Source organism: Oreochromis aureus, linkage group 8 (assembly GCF_013358895.1).
Source record: "Oreochromis aureus strain Israel breed Guangdong linkage group 8, ZZ_aureus, whole genome shotgun sequence".
Classification (NCBI taxonomy): domain Eukaryota; kingdom Metazoa; phylum Chordata; class Actinopteri; order Cichliformes; family Cichlidae; genus Oreochromis; species Oreochromis aureus.
Window position 1 is genome coordinate 17,859,980 of NC_052949.1, and position 27,154 is coordinate 17,887,133.

Sequence of the window (27,154 nt, forward strand, 5' to 3'; positions counted from 1 at the left end):
TTGAAAAAAAGTAATGAGATTACAGTAACGCGTGACTTGTAACGTTGTTGTGTAGGAATTTCTTTTTTTTCCCCGATTTGTTTGATATTATATGGAATAATTCATTTTTTAAGGGACATGGATGTCAGGATCCTGGGTCATTCGACCCAGCGTTCTTAGTTTTTCCTGTGTTGCTGTTTCATGTTAAGTTCATTTGTTATTCTTGGAGTTATTTTATCGGTCCTAGGTTGTTTAGTTTATTGGGCTTCCCCTCCTTGTGTTTTATTGGATGTTTCCCCAGCCTGTCATGTCTGTGCTCTCCCTCGTGCTTCTCAGTGTTTTTCTCTCCCCCTCTGCTCTGCGTCTCTGTGTACTTCCTGTTTTACTTTGAAGGTCCATGTCTTATGTGAATGTGTCCTGCTTTGCTTCCTTGTCTCGTCAGTTCTGATTTCTCCCAGCTGTGCCCTCCTTCTGTGTCTCATTCCCCTCGTTACTTCCCAGTGTAGGGAAGTAAGGAGGGGGTCAAAACACGGCGGGTGGACAGCGGCTCTAGCGAGGCCACCACATGATGGTATTTTGTGTCGTCGACTGAAACACTATGAAGGGCAAAATGAGCTTCAACGTGTGCAAACCATGAAGGAGGGTTGTGAAGCCAAAGATCCGGCACAGCAAAAATTAAGACGTACAGCTCTGCTATCATTCCCGAAATAAATGAAGACAGAAAACTAAACAGCAGTGACGTTTGTAGGGTTACTGAAGTTGGGCTAGCTGGTATCTAATGATGTGCTAGATACACTAGATAAAAGTTAACACGAGGGTCCCAGATGAGTAGGAACAAATGTAACTGCATGGCAGGATGCTGTTAATGGACCAAACTTCAGTCAGGAGAACAACTGCAACGTAAGGTTAATCCAGTGGTTCCCAAACCTTTTTTGCCAGGCCCCCCTCCCCTTTTTTAAAGAAAAATGTTCGCACAAACACATCCTCCAAACACACACACCCATATTTTGTTTACAAACTCCATTGCGGTTTATTTCACACCTCAAACATTTAGTAAACAATTAAGCAAATACAAGTAAACGGCAATAAATTACAGGTAGTAATAAAACATACTACTAACTCTTTTACGCTACGTCCACACCTACACGGGTATTTTTGAAAACTCAGCTGTTTCTATGCGTTTGGGCTTTTCGTCAACACGTAAACGGCGTTGCGATTCACCGAAAACGGAGATTATTTAAAACTCCTTTTTTGCGTTTATGTGTGGACGAGGATTACAGAGTTCGTCACGCAACGTCAAGTATGTGCCTCTTTTCACGTCACGCTGTGCGCCACGTTATTGTTTACATGAGATGAATTGCAGAATGGCAGATAGAGACAAAATACTGTTAATCTGACTATCTGCAGGTTTTACATGCTTACATATACACACGCAGTTACTGTCCCTGCATTTAGAAAGGCAGAGGCGTCACAGTGTAATTATTTTACGTGTAGTTGTTTTTTTTTTCCCCTGTGTAATAATATTCAACATTGCTATCAATACATTTTTCAAAAAATGCCTCTCTGTGCAAAATGGGTTTAAACACATAAACAGCTGTGGGATACTGTTTGTCCGTGATTTGAACCGGGGGAACAAATTACGGCAGGATCAGCCTGATATTATTTGTATCCCGCTGTAACTTTACTGCTTAAAGAGCTAACATGTCCAAAAATGTCAGGAGTAGTTAGTCATTACAAGAAGTGTTTGTGAACTAAAAATCAAGAATGTGGGATACTGTTTGTCCGTGATTTGGAGAGCCCAGCGCTGCTCCCGACGTAGGGAAACTAATTTTGCAGGGGAGACCTACCTTGGCACTTGTGCAGGTGAAGCCAAAGGGAAGATATGCTTCACCATATTTTCCTGTCTTTGGCTTAGAATGAAGTTGGTTTGGAAACATATTTGGCGATGCTTCATGTCCTGCTTTGCGTTTATGTGGGAGCCCCGTCAAAAACCTGTCCACAGTGTCCAAGCGCTCTTTTTTTTTTTTTCTTTTCATACCGCGCCCCCCCCTGCAATGGCTCTGCGCCCCCCCTAGGGGGCGGGCCCCACACTTTGGGAACCTCTGGGTTAATCATTAATATACTGCTGCATGGGCTGGGCTGTAGTTACATCGTAAGGTTTTAAAAACTGAGCTTTAAAATTAATAGTGGTAATAAAAATCGAGAGAGGCCGACGGTGATCACTGCCTTTTTTTAGGGGCTTGTTCAGAACAAAATACAATGCATTAAAACATGTCAAAAAAAATGCAACAGCCTTAATAAGCACAGAGTAGTTTGGACCTGGAAGCAGGTTTCATCAGGTCATCACTTAAAGATTGGATGTCCCACCTGCTGTAAATGTTTTAATGCAGTACAGTTGTTATTATTATCACTCGTCACATCCTGTTTATGACAGTTAAAATAAATATAATTCATATTAAATTGTCTTGTGTAAACTATATTTAGTGTTAAATAGACCTATACTACTGTACTTTAATGTTGGTTACAAGGGTGGTACTTCAAGAGCCATATATTTTATGAGGTGGTACTTATTGTGAAAAGTTTGAGAATCATTGTGCTAAGCCATTTAAAGGACTTACATATATTCTCTCCTTAGACTAAGCCACTTAACGTTTGTGAAATGGGACCCTGATAACGCTATCCTGGGCAGGGCAAACTGTTCCCTAGATTTTTCACTCATAGGGGTTTTTGAATTGATCTTTGTCTGGTCCCTCACCTAATACCAATTTCAACCAGCTTTTGACTATTAAAATAGTTTCTTAAATGAAATTTTTTAGAAATGCACTTAGTGAAATAGTCTTTAACACCAAACTCAACTAAATACTGAATCATGAACCATTAACAAGCTCTGGAACTAAATGTGAGAGCCCAAATAATAAAAGAATTCATGAGGTCATTACATATGCCTGCTTCGTAGCACACTGAGCCACAGGAATGTCCTAACACCTACACCATCACACCATATACTGGACTGCGAGTTTCTTTCATTATTTTTCACTGTATGCTATAACTTCACAGTGTCACTCCAGCAGTGCTGCCAGCCTCTCACTGTACTGCTTCCGAATGATCCCAGAGCTGTTGGATAAATAGGAGAGGGAGAATTAGAAAATGCAACTGAGCAAGCCAGCCTGTTCTGGCATTGCACCCTACAGACACAGACACCCTACAGACTGGAGGATATGCTACATCCTCCTATTTTTAAAAAGGGGAACCACAATCCGGGTCTGTTAACACAGAGCCACTGTGCCTCATCTATCATGTAATGTTGCAGATGGGTGTCAACCACCCCCTTCATCCCCAAGCTCAGCTTCCTCTTCACAAGACATGTCAGAGGGACTAAAGTGATCCACCACCAGAATATGTCCTAGGTTGAAGTTCCCACTGTGAGCAGCAATCCATCTTGCATTAATCTGTCTGTATTTATTTGGATCTGGCAAAGGTTTCAAATTACTCAGGTTTTACTGCACATTGCACCTCTTTCAGTTTCTCTCACTCGGAGAGCTAATGAAACGAAACATTTGAAAAGATATGAAAATGGTGCACCTTCAATCAGGAGCATCAGGTGTTAAGGTGTGGCCACAAAAGTACACTATACCAGTGGAGAGTCAGTAGCAGAAAAAAGGTTGACTTCCTGGTGGTTCTAGTCTGAACAAATCTGTTAGTCATCTACCAGCCAGGCGAGGTTTAGGAAGTAATTATTTTTAGATGTTCAAAATAATATTGAATGCTATTGGGTTTTTATTATTTTAAACTGGAAGATAAAGTTAATTAGCAATGACAATATCTGTGGCTCCATGTGGGCATTAGGCATCTCTACAGAACATCTATTCTACTTTTCTGTTTTTCAAGATTACATATAGTCAGGGAAAAAATTATCTGAACCCCAGCTGATTTTGTAAGTTTGCCCATTAACAAAGAAGTGATCAGTCTATAATTTCAATGGTAGGTTTATTTGAATAGTGTGAGACAAAATAATAACCAAAAAAATCCAGAAAATGCATTTCAAACAAGTTAGAAGTTAATTTGCATTTTCATGAATGAAATAAGTATTTGATTCCTGCAAAATGTGCTTTAGTACTTGGTGGCAAACCTTTGTTGGCAATAACAGGTCACACATGTCTTGTAGTAGCAACTGAAACCTTCAGCTCCCTCCACAGATTTTCTATGGGATTAAGGTCTGGAGACTGACTAGGCCATTTCAAGACCATAATATGCTTCTTCTTGAGTCAATTCTTTGTTGCATTGGCTGTGTGTTTTGGATCACGATCATGCTGGAATACCCACCCAACCCATTTTCAATTCCTTGGCTGAGGGAAAGAGGTTCTCACCCAAGATTTGATGGTACGTGGCCCCATCCAGAAAAAACACCCCAAAACATAATGTTTCCACCCCCATGTTTGATGGTGAGGACAGTGTTCTTGGAGTCACAGGCACCATTCCTCCTCCTCCAAACACAGCAAGTTAGTTGATGCCAAATAGCTCGATTTTGGTCTCATCTGACCACGACACTTTCACCCAGTCCACCTCTGAATCATTGTGTGTTCTTGAGCAGGGGGACCTTGACTATGGTCACAGCTGCTTTGAGATCCTTGATAAGTTCTTCCCGAGTAATGTAAGCCCGAGTAATGTAAGCCAGTGTGGAACCAGCCCACTCGGGAAGTGGGCTGGTTCCACACTGTTCTCATTATCAATGAAGCTCCATGAGGTGAGATCTTGCGTGGTGCTCCAGACTGAGGGAGATTGGCAGTTATTTTATGGTTCTTCCATTTGAAAATAATCACGCCAGCTGTTGTCACCTTTTCACCCAGCTGATAGCGATGGTCTTGGAGCCCATTCCAGCCTTGTGTATGTCCACAATCTTGTCCTTGACATTCTTGGAAAGCTCTTTGGTCTTGGCCATGGTGCAAAGTTTGGAATCTGGATAGATTGATTGCTTCTATGGACAGATGTCTTTTATACAGGTAACAAGTTGAGAAGGCTTCCAATGTCAGCTCATTACCTGTATAAAAGACACCAGATATCTTGTTGATTGATAGTGGATAAAAAAAATTTTTCACTCATAAAAATTAAAATTAATTAATAACTTTTTTTTCCTTTTTTTTTTTGGTTTTCGTTCTGTCTCTCACTATTCAAAATAAACCTACCATTGAACTTATAGACTGAACATTTCTTTGTTAGTGGCCAAACTTACAAGATCAGTTGGGATTCAAATAATTTTTCCCTGACTGTGTAAACAGCCACACAGGCCCGTTTAACCAACTGATGCTGACTCCCTTTTACAAAACTGGCACAAATGTCTCAGACAGTTGAGACATTTCACAGGAAGTCAGGCGAAAAGCAGAAATGCACACTGTATTTTTAGATTTTTCTGCTTTTTTACACAATGGTTTCACTTTCTGTCTATAATGGGGTTAAATGTTTTTGAGATTGTCAATCCATTAGTATGAAAAGAAATTGACACTATATATACAGTAAGCCTTTTTTTCCTTTTTACCATTTGAAGTGAAAAGTTCAAGTGAAAATGTTTTTTCTGAGTGTAACAATGTTTTAGCAAATAATTTTGTTTCACATCTGCATATAAGAACTTAAGCTAGACTAAAGGTTTTATAGGCTATTGACTATTTTAATTAGCGCCAAGAAGGTTATGTTTTTTGTAGCATGTGTGTGCATGTTCATGCATGCACATCATTCTGTCTGTAAACAAAATAGCTCAAAAGTTTTTTAATTACTTCCAATAAAACTTTGCAGGGATGTAAAGTTGGGTCATGCCAATGATCCATTAAAATTTGGCTTACATTCATCAAGATGTTGAAGGTCAACTTAATGATTGATTTGTCAAAAACTGACAAAAAACCTTATAATTGGGATTCTTACAAGTGTGGTGTGCAATGTCAACATATAGAATGTACTATTAAAGATTTACAATATGATGTCATATTTGACCTCTGACCTCTACTTCAAGAGCAATAGATTAATCTGAAGGTCAAAGTGATATTAATGATATATAGAGTTATTTAAACATATGCTTCTTATTGCCATTGTTGTATTAACAACATATAGGGAATGTTGTTTAAGATTCTCAATTGCACGGGGAAACACCCAGGCATTTCCAGCACAGGCGAGAAGTGTTGTTATGCTGCTGAAGTTGTGGCTGAGGTGGGAGTTGAAGATCTCACAGATAGGGGTCTCTGCCAGTATCCTCCTCAGCCACCTGATAAACCTCACCACCATAGGTGGTTATCAATTGACAGCTCAGCTCCTCTCTTCACCAGTGTCCAGAACATAAGGCCTTGAATAAGAATAAGAATAACTTTATTTATCCCAAGGGAAATTCTTTTGTCATGCACATGCTCAAAGCAGCAGGAGAGACAGAGGAACAGATAAATAAGATATACAATATATACAATAAGAATAGTAGTATACAGTAATATACAGTAGTAGGATAGTGCAAGACATAGTATCAAATAACTCTAACAAAGTAATATAAATGACTGTATCCTGGAGAATAAATAACTATCAGTGCAGGCGATTCTAGAAAGTGACATAGTATTGTGCAACAGAATAAAGGGAGTAGCAGCTTATGATGGGGGGATGAAACAAATATTCAATATTCAAAAAGGTACTGTTAGGTAATATTGCACGGTCTGAAAGGGAACAGAATAACATGGGTAATCGTCTCAGGAAAATCACCTACAGAGTGAGGAAGAGTTATACAGTCTTATTGCCACCGGCACAAAGGATTTACTGTGGCGGTCAGTTCTGCATTTCGGGGCAATGAGTCTTTTGCTGCGTTTGCTTCGATGGTCCATCATGGGGGCGTGCATGGGGTGGGAGGGGTTGTCCATGATAGAAAGAAGCTTTTTTAGCATCCTCCTCTCAGACACCTCCTCCAGGTTCTCCAGTCTGACACCCAGGACAGAACCAGCCTTTTTAATCAGTTTGTTCAGCCTGTTGGCATCAGCTGTCTTCACCCCACTTCCCCAGCACACAGCTGCAAAGAACACAACGCTCTCCAACACCGAGTGATAGAACATGGTCAGCATTTTCCTACCAACATTGAAGGACCTGAGTCGCCTCAGTAGGAAAAGCCGACTCTGCCCTTTTTTGAAGATAGCATTGGTGTTCTTGGTCCAGTCCAGTTTACAGTCCAGGTGTACCCCCAGGTACCGGTAGTCCTCAACGATCTCCACATCAGCCCCTCTGATGGTGACAGGGTTAGGAGGAGGAGCCTGCTTCCTAAAGTCCATAATCAGTTCTTTTGTCTTTGTGATGTTAAGTTGTAGGTGATTTAGCTCACACCACTCGACAAAGCTGTCCACCACACTCCTGTACTCCTCCTCCTGTCCATCCCTGATACAGCCCACAATGGCAGTCATCCAAGAATTTCTGGAGATGACATGACTGAGACTTGTACCTGAAGTCAGATGTGTAGAGGGTGGAGAGGAAGGGTGATAGGACCGTCCCCTGCGGCGCCCCTGTGCTGCTCAGGATGTCATCTGAGCGGCAGCTCTTCAGTCGGACATGCTGTGGTCGACTTGTTAAATAGTCCGTGATCCAAGCTACCAGTGGGGCATCCACCTGCATTTCTGTGAGCTTATTCCCCAGCAGTGATGGTCTGATCGTGTTAAAAGCACTAGAGAAGTCAAAGAACATGACCCTCACAGTGCTCCCAACAGTGTCCAGGTGAGAATAAGCCTGGTCCAGCAGGTAGATGATGGCATCCTCTACTCTCTCCCTTGAAAAAGAGGTTTTTAATCTCAATGGGATCTTCCTGGTTAAATAAAAGATAAGATAAGATAAGATAACCTTTATTAGTCCCACACGTGGGAAATTACTAGGTTGATAAGCAAACTGCAGGGGGTCCAGCCAGGGCTCCACGAGCAGACGCAGATGTCTCAGGATGAGTCTCTCCAGCGTCTTCATGACATGTGAGGTCAGAGCCACTGGCCTGTAGTCACTGAGAGTCGACGGGTTGATCTTTTTAGGGACAGGAACCAGGCAGGATGTCTTCCAGAGTGATGGGACTCTCTGCATTTCCAGACTCATATTGAAGATCCGTTGTAGAACTCCAGACAGCTGGGAAGCACAGCACCTGAGGGCCCTGGGACTGACACCATCAGGACCAGCAGCTTTGCTGGAGTGGAGTCTGCCCAATTCTCTTTTGATGTCATCTGCTGAGAGGGACAGGGTTAGACAGTCTGAGGAGGCAGGTGAGGGGGGAGGAGAAAGGAGAAGATGGGAAGAGCTGGGTGTTGAGACAGGAGACGCAGGGCAGTCAAACCTATTGAAGTGCAGATTTAGGTTGTTAGCACTTTCTACGTCCCCATCCATCCCAACACCTCTCTTTTGTCTCAGGCCAGTGATGGCCCCCATTGTTTTCCTGCAGTTTGGTTTCCAGCCTCCATCTGTAGGACTCTTTACCCTCTGCAATCTTGGCTTTCAGCTCCTTCTGCACCAGTTTCAGCTGATCTCTGTCACCGTTTCTGAAAGCTCTTTTTTTCTTGTTCAGGGTTGCTTTGATGTCTTTGGTAACCCAGGGCTTATTGTTGGGAAAGCACAGAATGGTTTTTTTGGGAACGACAGTGTCCACACAGAAGTTGATATAGTCTGTAACACAGCCTGTCAGATTGTCAATATTGTCCTGATGTGAATCACAAAGAACATCCCAGTCCATTGACTCAAAGCATCCCTGCAGAGTCTCTTCCGACTCCCTTGTCCATGTTGTAACGGTTTTTATGGCTGCAGGTTGTCTCTGAACGGCAGGTCTGTAACGAGGCTGGAGGTAGACCAGGTTGTGATTAGCCCTGCCCAGAGGAGGGAGATGGCTCGAGGTGTATGCCTCAATAGCATTGGCATAAAACAGGTCCAGTGTTTTATTGTCTCTTGTTTTGCAGTCCACATACTGCTTGAATGTAGGTAGAACAGTGGAGAGGTTCGTGTGGTTAAAATCGCCCGTTATAGCCACAAACGCAGAGAGGCTACGATTTAGTAGGTCCGCTGTCGCAGAGCTGATGACGTCATATGCCTGCGCCGCGTTGGCGTCAGGGGCGATGTAAACAATAACGATGATGGCGAGGGAAAACTCCCGCGGTAAATAATATGGTCGAAGACCGACTGCTAACAGTTCGATGTGTTTGTTACACACAGCCATCCTCACCTTAACGTGGCTGGGGGAACACCAGCGGTTGTTAACATACAGAGCGAGTCCTCCTCCCCTCTTCTTCTCGCTGCTGCCTGGGTCCCTGTCTGCTCTCACACACGTAAATCCGTTTATATCCACCACCTGGTCTGGGATGTTTTTGTGCAGCGATGTTTCCGTGAAACACTGCATTCTCGGAAAACAATCTCTGTCCTTGTTAGCGTCGCGATCTCCTCCATCTTATTAACCAGCGATCTGACATTGCCAGTCACTACTGACGGGAGAGCAGGACGAAATCTTTTCCTCCTCAGTCTTCGGGTTTTCCCGGCCCTGCAGCCGCGGTAGTTCCTCTTGATCGCCGCAGGGATCTCATGCTGAACACCGGCATGGCTATGCTGTCTTAGTCCCAGCAGCTGGTCCCGGCTATAGACAAAGGGGCAGCGTGGCGTCGCGGTCATCTCAGTAGTTTTACAAAGAGTTTCTTGTTCAAACACGGATAAAAATTTCTCGACAACACAAGAAGTATAAACTAAAAAACTAACTAAGTAGACAAAAATAAATAAATAAGAGGAAAAGAGAGAAAGGGGAAAGTAATTTTTAACTGTAGAGAGCATGCTAGACAGGCTGCCATCCGAGACGGCGCCGGAAGTATATATGATCTGATGATAAATCTGATGATATGATTGCAAAATCGATAACTGACATGCAGCCTAGGGTGTTCTGGTGCTACTTGCACTTATGGACATCCATATGTTCAAACATGGTGTTCATTATGGATAGACTGCAATTTGCACAGAAGTCCAATAACAGAACACTTGAGTTCAAATCGCGCAGGCCTCACAGTCACACTCCTCCGGGTCTGACTGTCATTACCCACATAAGCACTGAAGTCTCCCAGAAGGATGACGGAGTCACAAGATAGATTTCCCTCAAACACCCCTTGGAGTGACACCAAGAAGAGTACTCTGAACTGTCATTTGGGGCATAAGTACACAGGACAGTAAGGACCTGTTCTCTGGCCTGAAGGTGCAGGGAAAAATTCTTCTCATGAACATGTGCAAGCTCCAGCATACATTACAGACAGCAGGCATACAATTATAGCCACCCCAGCCCACCTCCTCTCATGAAGGGCAACTCCAGACTTAAAAAGAATTCAAGCTCTCTCCAGAAGACTGGGTCCAGATCACAAGTCACGCGTTAAGATGAGCCCAACTATATCTAGCTGGTATCTCTAAACCTCCTGCACTAGCTCAAAGTACTTCCCTACCAGAGAGATGACGTCCATGTCCCAATCACCAGCCTTGATAGACAGGGATTGGTCTACCAAGGTCTTTGGCTTTAGCCTTTCCAACACACACTGCGGGAAGTGGACCTATCCCGTCTTTAAGTGATGACGTAATGAATCCTGCTTCCAGGCCCAAAATATTCTGCGTTTAATAAGGCTGTTTTGTATTTAACATGTTTTAATGCTTTGTATCTTGTTCTATTTAATCTCAACAAGCCCCTAAAAACAGTCAGTGGTCACTCTTGGCCTCTGTCGGTTTTTATTACCGTTAATCATTTTAAAGCTCCGTTTTTAAAACCTTACAATGTAACTACAGCTCAGCCCATACAGCAGTATATTAATGAATAACCTCATATTGTGGATGGATTATCTCAATTGTTCTCCTGACTGAAGTTCAGTCTGTTTACAGCATTCTGCCATGCGATTGCATTTGTCCCTAACGTTCGGGAACCCTCACGTTAAAAAGTTCATCTTAAAGCGTTCATCTTCCAGCTTCACTGTTTATATTATGCTAACATAGCTGTGTCACTAGCGATCACGTAGCACATCATTATATACCAGCTAGCCAACCTTCAGTAACTCTACAAATGTCACTGCTGTTTACTTTCCTGTCTTCATTTATGTCGGAAGTGATAGCAGAGCTGTACATCTTAATTTGTTTTGGAAATCCCTAAGTCAGAACATGGTATATTATATACCATACCATACCATATTATATATGGAAACTAGCGAGCTAACTCCCTGCTAACTTCTAACGCTGTTACATTTCATAAATTTGGTTTTCATGGATGCCTGGATGTTAAACTGATTGGTACACCTGGTAGAGCAGCAGCGGTGATCATTTTATTACAGATGAAAGGTTTTAGACAGTTTTTAACTCTCAGTGATGCCGCTGTGATCGTGTGACTTAAGGACCTGCAGAGGAGTTTGGGCCGAGTCACAGCTAATGACGTCAGATTTAAAGACTGGATAGGAGGCCGAGACTATGTCTGCTCTGTAGACTGCAGCCTGTCAGGCACCATGGGCTAAGGCCCATGGGTAATCTCATTCAAACACCCTCCCCAGGCCTGTTTCCTTAGTGTTTCTGTGGCAAGGGTCGTCTGATTTCTTCTTTGTCTGGTCCCTCACCCACAGCCAAATTGCGTACCAGTGGGCAAATTGGTAGGTTACACTGTCAGATTGCTTCCTGTTTTTACTTGTGATTGCAATGATTTCATCTGGTTGCCCAGAAACTAATAGATTATTCAATCTTTTTAGTATATGTGATGTTGTTTTTAATTGTGCTTTAACAGTCACATCAATTTTAAATAGTCTACCAAAGTGCAGTGTGTCAAGTAAAACAGACAGTGATATCAGTATTCTAACTCCTCCTACATTAGAGTTCCTCTAAATGACTGTCTTAAGTTTGAGCATTCACTCTGTGCATTCTGCATTTTAGTTTCAACAACTCCTTTAGCACTTTCAGAAGAAGTAACAGCTCATTTGAGTAGTCAAATTGAAACAGAAAAATCACATTTCAGTTTATTTTTTTCATGGGAGTAACACAATGGACTGGATCATCAGTGCTATACTGTTCTTGTCAGGCAAGTTTGTGCCTTCTCATTTTGTCTTTCAAAATTGTGGCAACATTTTTCACCCAAAAAAAGATTTTTTTGGAGTACTGGTAATAAAAATTAGAAGTGAAACTATATCTTCTAGACATACAGTACTTTGCTAGTGGCCATTTACTTATTACTTATTTGAATTTCATCCTCTGTGAACTAAGCTACCTACAGAAATGTGTGTTTGAAACCATAATGACCACAGTAAGGCTGTCCTGACAAAAGGTTGACAGCATGTTATAATGATGAGGAATATTTTTTTTTATTACATTTATATTTCTCACTGTAAATGTGTCACTGTTGAACAATGTAAGATGCAAGAAGCCAGGAACAATGCAAAGTTAGCACTATATTATATATTGATTATTTAGAGAAAGATGTGTCAGGTCATGCCCAAAAAAGTAACTTTTTTTGGTGGTAACCGAAATAACAGTCCCTTTTGATTTTTACTGTATCCTAATCATGTGACAAAGTATTTGCTACTCTGTATTATTTGAATATCCAAAAAAATCATGGTTTGCTGATTTTAATTAAATTTTTGGATTTGTAGAGTTGTAATACAAACCTCAGACATTTTCTATGTGACACGCGCGCGTGTGTGTGTGTGTGTGTGTGATATAAACTGATGAATCTGACACAGTTGACGAGAACAGGATGTATGTGCACAATGGCGTGATTGTCCATTCAGTTCCTTTTTTTCAGTACTGTAAAAGGGCAAATGTATACACTATTATAATGATCAGTTTTCATACTGTGTACATATCTATGTGTATGATACTGTTTAAATACCTAATAAATTATTTGAGCTTTAGAAAGAACAACAACAACAACAACAAACTTTATTTATTTATATAGCACATTTAAAAACCAATGGTGTACCAAAGTGCTTAACATGTAAGTGGGAACTACAATATCTTTTCTCTAAAGTTCAAGTTTCAGCATTTACACTTGGACTGATGAAGTAAAATACAACAACTAAAGACACAAAACTGATTCCAAATGGAAATATTAAAACGTGTTTTTTTAAACTGAATAACTGCTCTGAGCAAAAAAATTCAGAACTTGCTTGACTTTAGTGTAATTCCATCCATCCATCTTCTTCCACTTATCCGGGGCCGGGTCGCGGGGGCAGCAGCCTAAGCAGAGAAGCCCAGACCTCCCTCTCCCCAGCCAACTCCTCTAACTTGTCCGGGGGAACACCAAGGCGTTCCCAGGCCAGCCAAGAGATATAATCTCTCCAGCGTGTCCTGGGTCTGCCCCGGGGCCTCCTCATGGTGGAACATGCCCGGAACACCTCACCCAGGAGGCCCCCGGGAGGCATCCTTGTCAGATGCCCGAACCACTTCAACTGGCTCCTTTAGATGTGGAGGAGCAGCAGCTCTACTCTGAGCCACTACCGGATGGCTGAACTTCTCACGCTATCTATAAGGGAGAGGCCAGCCACCCTTCGGAGGAAGCTCATTTCAGCCGCTTGTATCCGCGATCTTGTTCTTTCGGTCACTACCCACAGCTCGTGACCACAGGTGAGGGTAGGGGCGTAGATTGACCGGTAAATTGAGAGCTCTCTCTTCACCATGACAGACTGGTACAGCATGCACATCACTGCAGCACCAGTCCATCTGTCGATCTCTGGCTCCCTTCTCCCATCACTCGTGAACAAGACCCCGAGATACTTAACTCCTCCACATGGGGCAGAAACTCATCTCTAACCCGGAGTGGGCACTCCACCCTTTTCCGTCCGAGAACCATGGCCTCAGATTTGGAGGTGCTGATCCTCATTCCCGCTGCTTCACACTCGGCTGCGAACCGTTCCAGTGTTAGCTGGAGGCCATCACCCGATGAAGCCAACAGAACCACATCATCCGCAAAAAGCAGAGATGAGATTCTGAGGCCACCAAAGTGAAAGCCCTCCGCCACTTGGCTGCGCCTAGAAATCCTGTTTATAAAAGTTATGAACAGAATCGGTGACAAAGGGCAGCCCTGGCGGAGCCCATCACCCACCGGGAACGAGTCCGACCTTTTGCCGGCTATGCAAACCAAGCTCTTGCAACGGCTGTATAGGAATCGAATGGCCCGTAGCAATGGGCCAGACATCTCATACTCCCGCAGCACCTCCCACAGGACACCCCAAGGGGCATGGTCGAAGTCCACAAAACAGATGTAGACTGGTTGAGCAAACTCCCATGCGCCCTCAAGTATCCTGAAGAGCATAAAGAGCTGGTCCAGCGTTCCGTGACCAGGATGAAAACCGCATTGTTCCTCCTGTATCTGAGGTACAACTAAAGGACGGACTCTCCTTCCAACACCCTGGCACAGACTTTCCCAGGGAGGCTGACGAGTGTGATCCCCCTGTAATTAATTTAGTAACTAAAGAAACTAAAGAAGGCTGAGCTGTTGAAATAAATCACATTATCATTCCATATTCAGCTTTAATAATGTTTTTCTTTCTTTAATTCTCAGTGTTAAATGCTGCACTTTGTTTCAATATTGATCCTGTGGCTTGGAAGACCCTGAGGAGCTCTGCTGCTGGTTTTGGCTACCAGGTGGTTCAAAGACAATCAGAGTAAGTCAGAACATGGATTTTTATGTTTAATATGGGTTTACAATTGCCTGCTTATAACATTTACCAGTAATACTTGTTTTTTTCAAAGAAATATTGAATCATGTAATAAAACAACTGGAGGTTTTTCACTGCACTTTACTCACCAAAATGTTATCTAATGTCTGGATTTCTCTCCTTAGTTTGCTTGTCAGTGCCCCACTTGAACAGTATTCACAAAACAGAAAGGGGAAAATATACAGGTGTACCATCTCTGGAGAAAACTGCCTAAATATACAATTTCGAGGTAGGTAGTTTCTTGATGTCTTAACACAATATCCTGAAACTCTGACAGTATCTTTCAAGTATTGAGATCTTAGAATATGATGTTAATTAGATTAATTTGCAGATAAGGTGGATTACTAGAGAAAAAAAATGAAATGTGCGAGTTTGCAATGCATTATTAAGCTTAAACATGTAAGTGTTTTGTCATGAAATAACAAAACACTTAATTGAATGTAATTGTTTGTTTGATTAATTTTTGATAAACGTTATTAATTTTTGATGATTTTCAGACACAGTAATAGTGAACTTAGATTAGTGTATTTTGCATTCTTTCCCTTTGTAATGTGGTACGAAAAGTGGCAGTCAGTCAAATAAAATGTATTTTCTAGTGACCCCAACATTTATTTTATGAGTGTTTTAATATATACTCAATGCTTTAAATACAGAGCCAAACTTTGCTATCAACATGTCTCTTGGTTTGACAATGAAAAGTGATCCTCGAACCCAAAATGCTGTGGTGAGTTGGTGAACTGCAGACGTGTCACACTGGAATGGAAGAATAATCAGCATGCTTGATTCATCATAATTTGACATTTTCTCTTTTGAGGCATGTGGTCCAACTATTCCAAAGGACTGCAAAAGTATCACCATGTACAGTGGAGTCTGCTTTCAAATAGACCGTTCCAATAGATTTGAGCGTCCCATACCTTCTTCTGTCAAAGGTAACAGGATACTAAGTTTGTGAAAACAAACTCATAATAATAATAGAATCTATAAATACTTATGTCACTGCACATTCACACAATTAATCGCTGTGACCCAATAACCTAATACATTTTAAACAATCTGAAACTCATTTATTAAAGTCATTGTGCTTTTTTTAAATATTCTTTTTTTATTTGTTTTAATTATGTTTTGAATTTTGAATTCAGTTTTATTTACCCCCCAGAGTCACTTTAATTGGTTGAGATTAGTTTTCATTGCTTTAAGTAGTAATTTTGGACTTTTTAATTATTTTTAATTATTAGGATTTTAGCTTGGGCAAGATTTAAGATTTCCAGAAATCATATTACAACACAAACATAATTTATGAAGGCAGTTGACTCCCAGTTATGTAAACATCCCAAGTCACAAATAAGCATGCACCAAAGATTCAGCAGGCTGGCTGTGATGGCAAATGGAACCAAAATTTCTTACAGCTTACTGAAAGAAAAGAACAGGGGACTGAAAAAGAAGAGAAAAGGATATTTAAAAGAATATTATTGTGATACTATTCTGAATAATAAGGAGGGAGTAAATCTTCCTCACAAAGAAAGGCCACTTAAAGTTGCTCAACACTACATTTCCTACCCATCTTTTTGGCAGAATGCCAGCTACAAGCAGACATTGCCTTTCTGTTGGATGGTTCAGGGAGTGTATATAGCGAAGATTTTCAAACAATGAAGACCTTTGTGAAAAATCTGGTTCGGTCTTTTCTCTCAAGTGATACAAAGGTGAGGAACTCTACTCTTATTCTCAGATAAATCACAACACAGACATTACATATTTCTTTATTTCCATGATTGATGGTTTTCCTATTTATTTTCCACACTTTTTCTTTCAGTTTTCTGTTTCCCAGTTCTCTACTTCATCAAAGGTCCATTACTATTTTGATAATTTTTTCTCATCTGGATCATGGGACTCTAACATTGACGGAATAAAACAACTAGACCAAGCAACTTACACCGCTGAGGCCATCGAACATGTTGTGTAAGTGCTGCCATGATGTTACACATCTTTCACAGTGAATGAAGTATGTCAGAGGTTAGAGATAACTTGTAGAGCTAGATTAAAAAAATCATAATTCTTTGTTATATTAGCAAGAATATTGTAAAAGAAGGCATCATGATTTTTATTTAAGTAGTTCTCTTCAACATCTGAAACATCTAAAAGATGCAGTATAAAGAAAGATGGACTGAAACTCTGTTTTTTCTCTTCATCAGCCAAAATGTTTTTACACCACGAAGAGGATCCAGATCAAATGTAAAGAAGGTGCTGATAGTAATTACTGATGGAGAATCTCATGACTCACATCGCTTACCATATGTAGCAATGCTAGCTGAGAGTAAAAAGATTGTACGGTTTGCTATTGGGGTAAGTACCTGCTCAGTTTTGCACTGTACCAGTTTCCTCAAAAGGTTAATCTTTTAAATGACCCTGTAAAGTTAACCTAATTTTCTGACACTAATGAAATGAGGCACCATTCTTCATGAGGAGGACTGTGTGGGTTCTAGTAAAGTAAAAGCTGTGTGTGTGTTTCTAGGTGGGGAATGCATTTAATAAACCTGCTGCAGAACAGGAACTGAAAACCATTGCATCGTCTCCGTCAGACAAACACGTGTTTCAAGTTAGGGACTTCAACGCCCTTGAAATAATAAGACAGAATTTACAGGACAAAATTTTCTCTATCGAAGGTACAAACATAAACAATGTTACAACTTTGTTCAAATTTATGTAAACATTCCAGCTATAAAAATTAAAGCAACTGAAGCCACCTGCAGTAAAGGCCTGAGAGATGTTCACCTTTTTATCTCTTTACATTAGTGTGTTAAACAATACATACATGACATACTTTTAATAAAGTGATTATCTAGAATCAGTCCTTCAGGTCATGAACAAATTGAAATTACACAGCCTGTCCTTTGAGTACTTATTTATTATTTTCATGTTACAGGATCTCAAACCAGTGGAGAGTCACTGAAAATGGAAATGTCTCAAGAGGGATTCAGTGCAGTTTATGTGCCTGAGGTAATTAAAACACTTTAAACTCAGACAGTCAAGTGATAAAAAGAAAGGAAAACCAAACAAAACTCCAAATTTAAATGCACTGTATAATACATTCACACATGTATTTTTCTGTACATTTCTGTCTACACTGTAGGGAATTCAGATGTCTATTGTTGGTGCAAACCAGTGGAAGGGAGGCTACGTGCAATACACAACAGAGGGCCAGAAAGTGAAAACATATGAGGATGTGTTGTTTGAGCCTGACAGTTATCTTGGTAAGAATATTACTGACAACTAACACATAAACATGTGATTATGTAGTATATACATTGCTGTGCTGTAATTCTTTCCCCCAATCAGTTTGGAAAATGGACAACACATAAAGGACGAGTAAGGATTCCAAAGGCTGAGGGAGAGTATGCTTTAATTAGGTGTTTAATGTTAGTCATGTTGTTTTTGATTGTGCTTTATGTCACATAAAATATGAAATATAACAAATGACAACATTTCAAGAAAAAACATCTTCCGTAAATATTCTTGAAAATATATGTAATTCTCTGTCTGACTATATTTTAATATTTTTTACTATTTTAACTGAAGACTGCTTGACTATTAAATTCTAGGTTACTCCATGGCGATTGCTAAATCCTGGAGTGGCTCAGTGACAGTTATTGGTGCTCCAAGATATAAACACAGAGGAGTTGTGGTTGCTGTTAACAGAGATAGCTTTAGATATCAAAAGATTGAGCCCTTTCCATGGCAGGTACGTATGTACGGTATAAAGTGATAGACCTGAATGACAATGTAAAATATATTTAGACTATATATAAACAAAACCATACAATTTTCATTTATCAGATTCTTTTCATTTAATAATGTGTTCCTTACACAGTATCAGACTGGTGAATATTTTGGGGCAGAGGTGTGTACCATGGACATAAATAATGATGACATCACTGATCTAATCTTCATATCTGCCCCAATGTACATGGAGCCTGATAGAGAGGGAAGAGTTTATGTTTGCAGATTAACTGGTTTGGTAAATCACAGTTTTATCTACTGCAGTTCAATTAATCGGTTTATTTGTCAACTTTCTTAATGTTCATAAAATATTCACTCTCCTCCTTTCAGTTTGTGGAGTGTCATTTTGATGATCCATTAGTACTAAGAGGACATGCAGCTGTCAAAGGAAGGTTCGGCTCTTCTCTTGCTGTACTGCCTGATCTAAACTCAGATGGATTCAGGGATTTGGCAGTTGGAGCACCTTTGGAGAATGATGGTGAAGGCAGCATCTACATATTTAATGGTGAAGGAGGAGGAAGAATCAGCCCTACTTACTCACAGGTGCACAGCATCAAAGAACTCATGAGGATGACTAAACTAATCTGTAATTTAAAGTCATTATCTGCAGTTTGATTAATTAAAATATTTTCATGTACACAGAGAATTACTGGCTCTGAGGTCCAGTCAGGACTGAAGTTCTTTGGCCTCACAATCAGTCAGTCGTCTTTTGACCACAGTTTTGACGGACTGCCTGACTTAGCGGTGGGTTCAAAGGGCAAAGTTGTTTTATTGAGGTAAGTCCAATATAGTCCAGTCATGCATTATTAGTGTCCATGTTTAATTCTATTAACTATTTCTGTTAAATAAAAAAAATGAATGCCCCACTGGTTAAAAGTTTAGAATGAATTCCATAAATAATTTTATGGAAATTATTACAAAAATTTATAACATTTCTAGACACTTTGATATAAACTATTAGATAAAAACAAATTATCTTTACTTTCAAAAAGGATTTTGCATGACCCAAAACTTTTAAGCAGTAGTGGTTTGTAAAATATGCAGTGTGGTATTTTCCTGTGATGTTCATTTCCAGATCAAGACCCACAGTAATGGTGAAAGCTGAGGTGTCATTCAACCCAAACCAAATCCCTACTCAGAATGTAGACTGCTCAAAACCATTGGAGAACACAGCTAAAATATGCTTCACCATGAGCAGAGTGTCTGCAGTCAACACAGGTTCATCATTCTACTCTACATCATTCACCAACAAAGCCACTGCCCATCAGTTTATTTGGTTCTTTTTTGTTTGTAAATTTTTAGCATTGAATTTAAACTGTGTTTTATTCCAGCTCAAGCAGTGATTAATTATACTTTAACACTGGATGCCACTCGTAAATCTCCAAACAACCGAGCTTATGTCAGTGGGAAACAACAAGAACAATCTGGATCAGTAATTGTGGTCTTAAGAAGACAACAGTGTTCAACTCTGAAGTTACTTATTGAGGTAAAAATCTAATAATATCAGGAAAAAACAATGCAAACAATCAAAGTTCAGTTCAGAGAGTCCTACAACACTGAATACAAACCAAATTGCTCCTTTTTTGCAGGCCTGTCCAGAAGATGCTCTTATTGCTCTTTCCAATGAGCTCAAATTCACATTTAATGGTTTGTCCATCAACAGAAATCCCAGACCAAGTCTTTCCTCACAGGCTCAAACAACAACCATTTATCCTGTAAGTAATCTTTAAACACAGTGTATTAACACCAGAGATGGGCAGTAACGCGTTACTGTAATCTGATTACTTTTTTCAAGTAACGAGTAATGTAAGGGATTACTATTGCAAAAACGGTAATTAGATTACCGTTACTTTCACGTAGGAACGCTGCGTTACTGCGTTACTAAAACCGTGATTTTTTTGCGAGAACGTCTCATGACAGTGACGTGGCGAGTGCGACGTTCGTGACAACAGCTGTCTGCAGATCATAATATATGGAGTGCGTGACAGAGTGTAGCATGCAGCGTTTAAAGCGTGGAAGTACTGACCTTATTTTGAGTTTGATTCCATAAAAAGTGACAAAAACATTAGTCCGTTGTGCGTGGGAAGAAAACTTCTTTTTACAGCGAAAAAACCCTAAACTTCCAAGCAAGCACCGAGTGTACTACGACGTAATGTGAAATTCACAGAGAAACTCATGGATTCTTCCACTGACCGCTGCAGCACACCTGCACCAGGGTAAACCTCCGCCTACCCCAGTCCTGCTTTACAGGTGAAAATAGAGCAACAGGACCGCTAGTCTTTGATTTTATTTATTTTCTGCTGTGTTTTACTTGGATCTATTTGAAAGAGTGAGTGTAAACACAAAAAAATATTTTATTTTATGTGCTGGAATGTGCAGAAAATAGGTTTAAATGTTACACAAATTTCTTCCAGTCAGAGAATGTTGCATATAATTTAATTTTTGCTTGATGCATAAAGTTAAAAGATTAAAACTAATAAAACAAGTTTTAAAAAGAGACTTTTCCATTTGATTACATTTTGTATGATGAATTATGCAGAAAAAGTAGAATTGGGCTGAAAGATCTATCGCTTTATCACCTATTCAGGTTGTAAATCGTGTTTTTAAAAAGTAACTAAGTAACTAAGTAATTGATTACTTTTGAAAATAAGTAATCAGTAAAGTAACGGGATTACTTTTTGGGGGAAGTAATCAGTAATTAGTAACTGATTACTTTTTTCAAGTACCTTGACCAACACTGATTAACACACAACTGGGCCAAGAAAACAACTTTAGTCTTTCCCTTGAATTAATTAATTGTATGAATTAATTTACTTATTGACATGAAATTGACCATTAAACTCAGTTAAAGTGTCAGTTCTAAGTCATCCAGGTCAATGTGATGTTTGGTTGTGCGTGAGGCCACTGAACGTCTTTTTAGTTCCAGAAAAAATTTCTGTCATCCAAAAGGATTTACAGCATCTGATGGAGAAAACAAAGACTAAAGGCCTTTACAAACTGAACATGTAAAATCCATGCGAACATTTTGTGCATTAAAAACATTTTTTGAAATCACTTATTCTTAATGAAGCTATTCACGGCGACATTTTGTTGGACAAATTTGCAGCGTTTATGTTTTTTTTAAATCAAGCTCAATTTCTTGAGCGTAAATACACAGATCTAACAAACAGTTGTTCTTTGAATACAAATGTTCTGCAGAAACACATTCCTTTTTTTATAATGCATTTCCTATAATGGCTTTAAGAGTGAAACAAAGTTTGAAACAAAGAGTGGGTCAAGGTGTTATTCCTGTAAGAGTCACTAGCCCACCAGCTATCATGTGAGCTAAGGCAGCGGTCCCCAAACCCGATTTTAGCTTGGGACACATAAACCAGACCGGTTTATGTGTGACAATATTTTCATGGACCGGCCTTTAAGGTGTCACGAATGAATACAACAAAGTAAAACTGGTGCCGGTACCAAAAAAAGAAGATTTATTTATAACACACGGGAAAAGACCCAGGGAAATGGAGTTAATGATAAAAACTATAAAAACATAACACTAAAAACCGATAAAAACCCTGAAAACCATAAATTTCACACCTGCGCCTCAACTCTCGTGGCCTGGTACCAAACGACTCATGGATCGGGACTGCTGAGCTAAGGAATCTCGAGACTGAAAGCAACCAACTCTACTCAATGAGAGCTTTTCCACAGTGGATGTAGAGCACATCCTTTACTACTCTCTTGAACCATTTGTCTTCTTAGTCCAAAATCCCAAGAATAGCATCAAAAACTGTCAAAGAGTGTCCTTTTTCTTAAATAATTTTTTGGCCTTTTTCTGGATTTATTCGATAGGTACAGTATAGAGTCACAGAGCGAGAGAGGAAGACACGTGGCAAAGGGCCGTGGGTCAGATTCAAACCCAGTGTGGCCGCTCTCAGACATACGGCATACGGTCACCTGCTCATCCCAGTGACCTCAACCGGCACCCAGTGTCCTTATTCTTTAAGTGCAAATGCATGTCCATGTCTGAGTGTTATCTAAGGTTTGCTTACTGTATTGTACAGTGTACACTATGTTATTTAAGTTTTCTTTGGGTGTTTTGTCCTTGAGATGACAGTTTTTGAGGATGAGGGTGTTGCTCGGTCTGAAGTGCACTGGGATGCTACATTAGGGATGACAGTGTTGTTCCATCTCTCATTCTGTGTCTCCATCATTAACATTTGAGGTTCTTCCCAGAACATCTTCCCTGCTATAATAAGGTAGTCCATCTATGCATGCAGCCCAAGTGCTGGATTTAAGCAGACTTCAAAGAATTATAACAAGAATAAGTGATCAGCTGTTGTACTTCCAGCTCTCTATGTCCACCATGGAGCACACTAAAAGGTTTTAATGTTTAAGTAATCATTTTATTTCCCTTCTGCCACCAAAAAGAAAATGATTATTGGATATTAATATACGGCTAATTGTACTACCAGTCAAAGACTAATGCAGTAGTAACAAGAAGCAATTAAAAAAAAGAGCTCAAAATACACAATTCTTAATTTAGAATGATCGCTTGTGTCTGAGATCAAAGTTGTCCAGAAGTGGATCAAGAATATTATCAGAAATGATTTTCTTCCCTGTAGGAACTGCAAAAAACCTCCACGAGATGGTAGAACGAAAAAATTGGTTGTTGGATTTGCCTATACAATGTGCTAATTGGAATAAGTCATTCATCATTTAAATATGTTTTCCAACATGCTCTCTTCCACAGTTAGAGTTTGACATCAACTGTGGCACTGACAACAAATGTGTTGATAACCTTAAAGTGGATTTTACGTTCACCAGGTGAGGCTCAGGTACAAAGCTTTGTTTTGCTTGTGCTTGTATTCCTTTCCCTTTATTCTCATCCTCCTTCATACTCTGACAGATCCTCAGAGGTTAAAGTGGGCGTTGATGAGCTTTTGGATGTCACAGTCACAGTGGAGAACAGAGGAGAAAACTCCTACAACAGTCGTGTTATTCTCACGTACCCAGCTGGACTCTCCTACAGGAAGTTCACCATTCAGCAGGTAAAGCATCAGGATCAAGTCTGTATCAGTTCATCACTGATCTGCTGCTCTTACAATCCATCCAGCAGTCATTTTATTTTTGTAATAAAGGGAAGAATTGGGTGCAACTCTGTGGACAGTGAAGATGGTTTATCACGAGGAAGGACAGACTGCACTATTGACAAGCCAATTTTCAAGAGCAAAACTAAGGTTTATTTGCTTAGAATATCTTTCTCTCACTTCTTTATAGTTTTGTTTATAGCAAAAAGAGATCACGCAATTTGATATGTCTCCTCCATTAAATTAAGGCTTCCTTCATTGTCTCCTATGGGATTGACACCAACAGTCAACTTGAGAGGAAGATCTTTGTCACTGCAAATGCCACCAGGTACTGTTCCTTTTGTATAGGTTTTACTCTATTTATTTCATTAAAGCAACAGTCCCACAGATACAATATGAATAATTTCACTTCTTCCTTTCAGTGGAAATCAGCAGCATGCCACTACAAATGAACTCTATAAAAATAAATCGATTGATGTGAGATATAGCATTTTTACGACATTTGAAAGGTATGGGTTCTTCCACTTGAAATAAAAAGCATCGTTTAGAAATTAACAAATGTTGTATTACATGGTATTTATTTAATTTTTTAAATATGTCTCTTTAGCTCCCTCAGCTACAACAATTTCACATTTGGGAGGAGTGATTTGCAGAAACCAATCCAGCAATCAATTAAGGTCAAAATATAAGTTCTGTATAAATCTATATATGTGTATTTATATGTTCTGTATAATCTAAATCTAATTGTAATGCTTGGTTGTCCTTTTGTTTATCCGTTTAGATTACAAATGATATCAGAGCACTTAATTTCACTGTGGTGATCAGGGTTCCAGTGAAGCTTGGTAAAAAAGACATTTGGGTGAATTTGATCAGTCTACAGGTATTGTGCAAAAGTCTCGAGTCACTCATCATTTCTAAAAATGGCTTAATGTTATGTATGGATGAATGGATGTGGTATAATTAGGACAAAACCAAACATACCTGAATTAAATGTATTTCAGATTGCAGACTGTCAGAGAGGAATTGACGAAGAACCACTTGTCAAAAATTTTGTTCCTCAGACCAGAAAAAATAAGGTGGTGGTAAGCATAGCTCTACACTTGAGCTTTTGAAATTCAACCTCTTTTAACATTCACCTCACCTATCACAAATGCAGCTATCACAGTTTTTGTTGGATTCAGTCTTGTTTAAATCATTCTCAGGACTGCTCTGTAGCCAAGTGCAGAGTGTTCAAGTGCAACACGTTCATGGGAATACGGGAGAGTAGGATGTATGAAATCTCTGCCAACCTCAGTTCAGGATGGATAGAGCAGGTAATGGATGGGTAGTTTATGTTAAATTAATATGTTTTGGGTTGTTTGCTAAATGTTTAGGTTTATAACCATTTTCCTGTTAAATCAAACAATATCTAATTTAGGCTCAACTCGTGATGTATTTTTTTCCTTAGATTGGGCTTCAGTCTGCCAAATTCCTCTTGACCAGCACTGCCAGTCTGGAGTATGACAAAAACCAGTACATCTACTTTTCAACAGGGTCTAACAACAATCCTCCTGTTCACAAGGTGATTATACAATATTTTCTTTTGTTCGACGTATTTAGAGCTTTAATTTTATTCACATTCTGTCACTTCATCTGTCAGATTGAGGCAGAAGTAGAAGTGTATCCTAAGCCAAATTTCACCAAAGCGATCATTGGAGGATCCCTGGGAGGGCTGGCTTTTCTAGCTTTACTCACCGCTAGCCTGTATAAGGTGAAAGACTCTTTTTATACTTTTTCAGTTAAAAGTTTACAAGTTTGTTTTTCTCATGTAGCTTGGTTACATTTTTATTGGAACTCTAATATATGATTTCTGTATTTTATGTGCTTTTTCATTCACTCTTAGGCTGGATTTTTCAAGAGTAAATACAAACAGATGATAATTGAAATTACAGAAGATGATCCAGGGACGGCTGCAGGTGCACCCTCAGGAGAGTAACAAAGATGGCATTTGTAGCTGTACATTTAATCTGAATGACAGATGTAGACCATCCTGATAATTTCAGGGGTGAACATGGTGTGTAGAAATGTCCATGTTACCGCATTTGATTAATTAAACAGAAAACGGCTTGCTGAGAAAAAAAAAGAAAAAAAAGAAAATAGCTTGCTGTGTCTAAATCACTCCCTTGCCTAGTCATTCGCTATGATCTGTAACAAAGGTTCCTACCTGGTGGTCAGGATCCTCAAGACTCAGGACCATAAAACTGGAGAACCTATTTTAAATAAGAAGCCACCACTGGATATTTGTCTTAAGAGGATATATTTATGTAGATTTTCAAGCCTGTAAGTCCAGCAAGAAAGATTAGGCCTTTAAAATCAAATCTAACCTTTATTTTAATGGTCTGTGTATCTTTGTTATTAGTTAGTTAATGTGCTGACAATGAAATGTCTTTCCACATCTAAATGAATCTAGTGTACTGTATAAGATGTCATCTCTGACATAAAGCAGTATTCATTTTATAGACTGAAAAAATATAGTGCTCAGGTGTTTACAACCAAACTATAAATAAGGAATGAAGATTATTAATCATGCAAAACAAAGAAGAGCAGATTCTTTAGCAGCCTGGACTTCAGGATGTGAAAAAAGACCATCTTCTTTTTCCAGCTTTACCCTACTTAAAGCACCACCTGTCCTCGCCAGTGTCTACTTTCACAGTATTAGTAAACTCTTTGATATTTTCTATGTATCTCCATGATTTTGACTGTAAACATAATTTAACTTTATGTCATTTCTAAAGACTGGTAAGTCCAACAGAACTATGACAGTCTGGCATGTATTTTTAGTAGTATTTCAATATTTGGTGAGAGGGCAAAAGCAGATAAAACTTTAGAGGTAAAAATGAAAGACAGGTTTTTCCAGTCAGTGTGATGTAAGAGTGTTCCCTGCTTTGATTTGTAGGGAAAATTATTAATTAATCAGAAATGTAAAGAAATATAAATGTTTAAAAGTAACATGACCATGTGACCTTTGAATAAAGGAGTGATTATTACAAAAATGGGCCCCTGCATTACTGTGTAGATATGTTCTAAAACAACATAACTGATTTATTAAAAAGAACATCTGTGAAAACATTACTGTTAAACTTCATGTAATATTACATTAAAGGAAATGGAAATTTGTATTTTTAAAAAATGACTTTTTAATCTGACCTCAAACTTGTGTATTGTATGCATGTATCTGTCTGTATCGGATGAGGGTTTTGTCATCATTTCAAATCCAAGACTACATTTTTTAGCTCTTTCATCAGAAATTTTGGTAGCATTTCAAGGATGAAAGACTTTCTCTACAGCAAGACAGTTCATAATGTTTTAACAGTCTCTCCCTGTCCTGATAGTCCTATATCATCTTCTATAATCCTGAGCCATACACTATCACTGCAATCTACACTACAGCTCAAAAGTTTGAAGTGAATTAGAAACATCTTATTTTCTAAAAACGGTGAAATTCATTTTCATTTTTTAAAAATGAATCAGAAATATGAATGTTTAAAAGTAATGTTTATCACAAATGATGAATGAGGTTCAATGGAATATCTGCAGAGGCCCATTTTCAGCAATAATATCTGCTGTGTTTCAGTGGTACACTGTGTTAACTAACTGTCAGTTTGT

The 27,154-nt window shown here is 39.4% G+C and overlaps 1 protein-coding gene across 1 annotated transcript; it reads left to right on the top strand.

The window, feature by feature from the left end:
• The first annotated feature begins 14,502 nt into the window (after window positions 1-14,502).
• On the top strand, window positions 14,503-26,467 carry LOC116317818 (integrin alpha-M-like). The gene is made up of 29 exons (XM_031736693.2): window positions 14,503-14,606; window positions 14,786-14,889; window positions 15,314-15,384; window positions 15,475-15,589; window positions 16,233-16,360; window positions 16,471-16,616; window positions 16,850-17,000; window positions 17,170-17,320; window positions 17,581-17,654; window positions 17,788-17,908; window positions 18,257-18,396; window positions 18,526-18,672; window positions 18,765-18,977; window positions 19,077-19,210; window positions 19,510-19,652; window positions 19,766-19,920; window positions 20,024-20,149; window positions 23,173-23,246; window positions 23,329-23,470; window positions 23,561-23,659; window positions 23,758-23,837; window positions 23,932-24,018; window positions 24,117-24,186; window positions 24,291-24,389; window positions 24,511-24,591; window positions 24,712-24,822; window positions 24,957-25,070; window positions 25,149-25,259; window positions 25,392-26,467. The coding sequence occupies exons 3-29, from the start codon at window positions 15,334-15,336 to the stop codon at window positions 25,482-25,484; spliced, it is 3,156 nt and encodes a 1,051-aa protein (XP_031592553.2). The 5' UTR covers window positions 14,503-14,606; window positions 14,786-14,889; window positions 15,314-15,333; the 3' UTR covers window positions 25,485-26,467.
• Window positions 26,468-27,154: the final 687 nt, after the last annotated feature.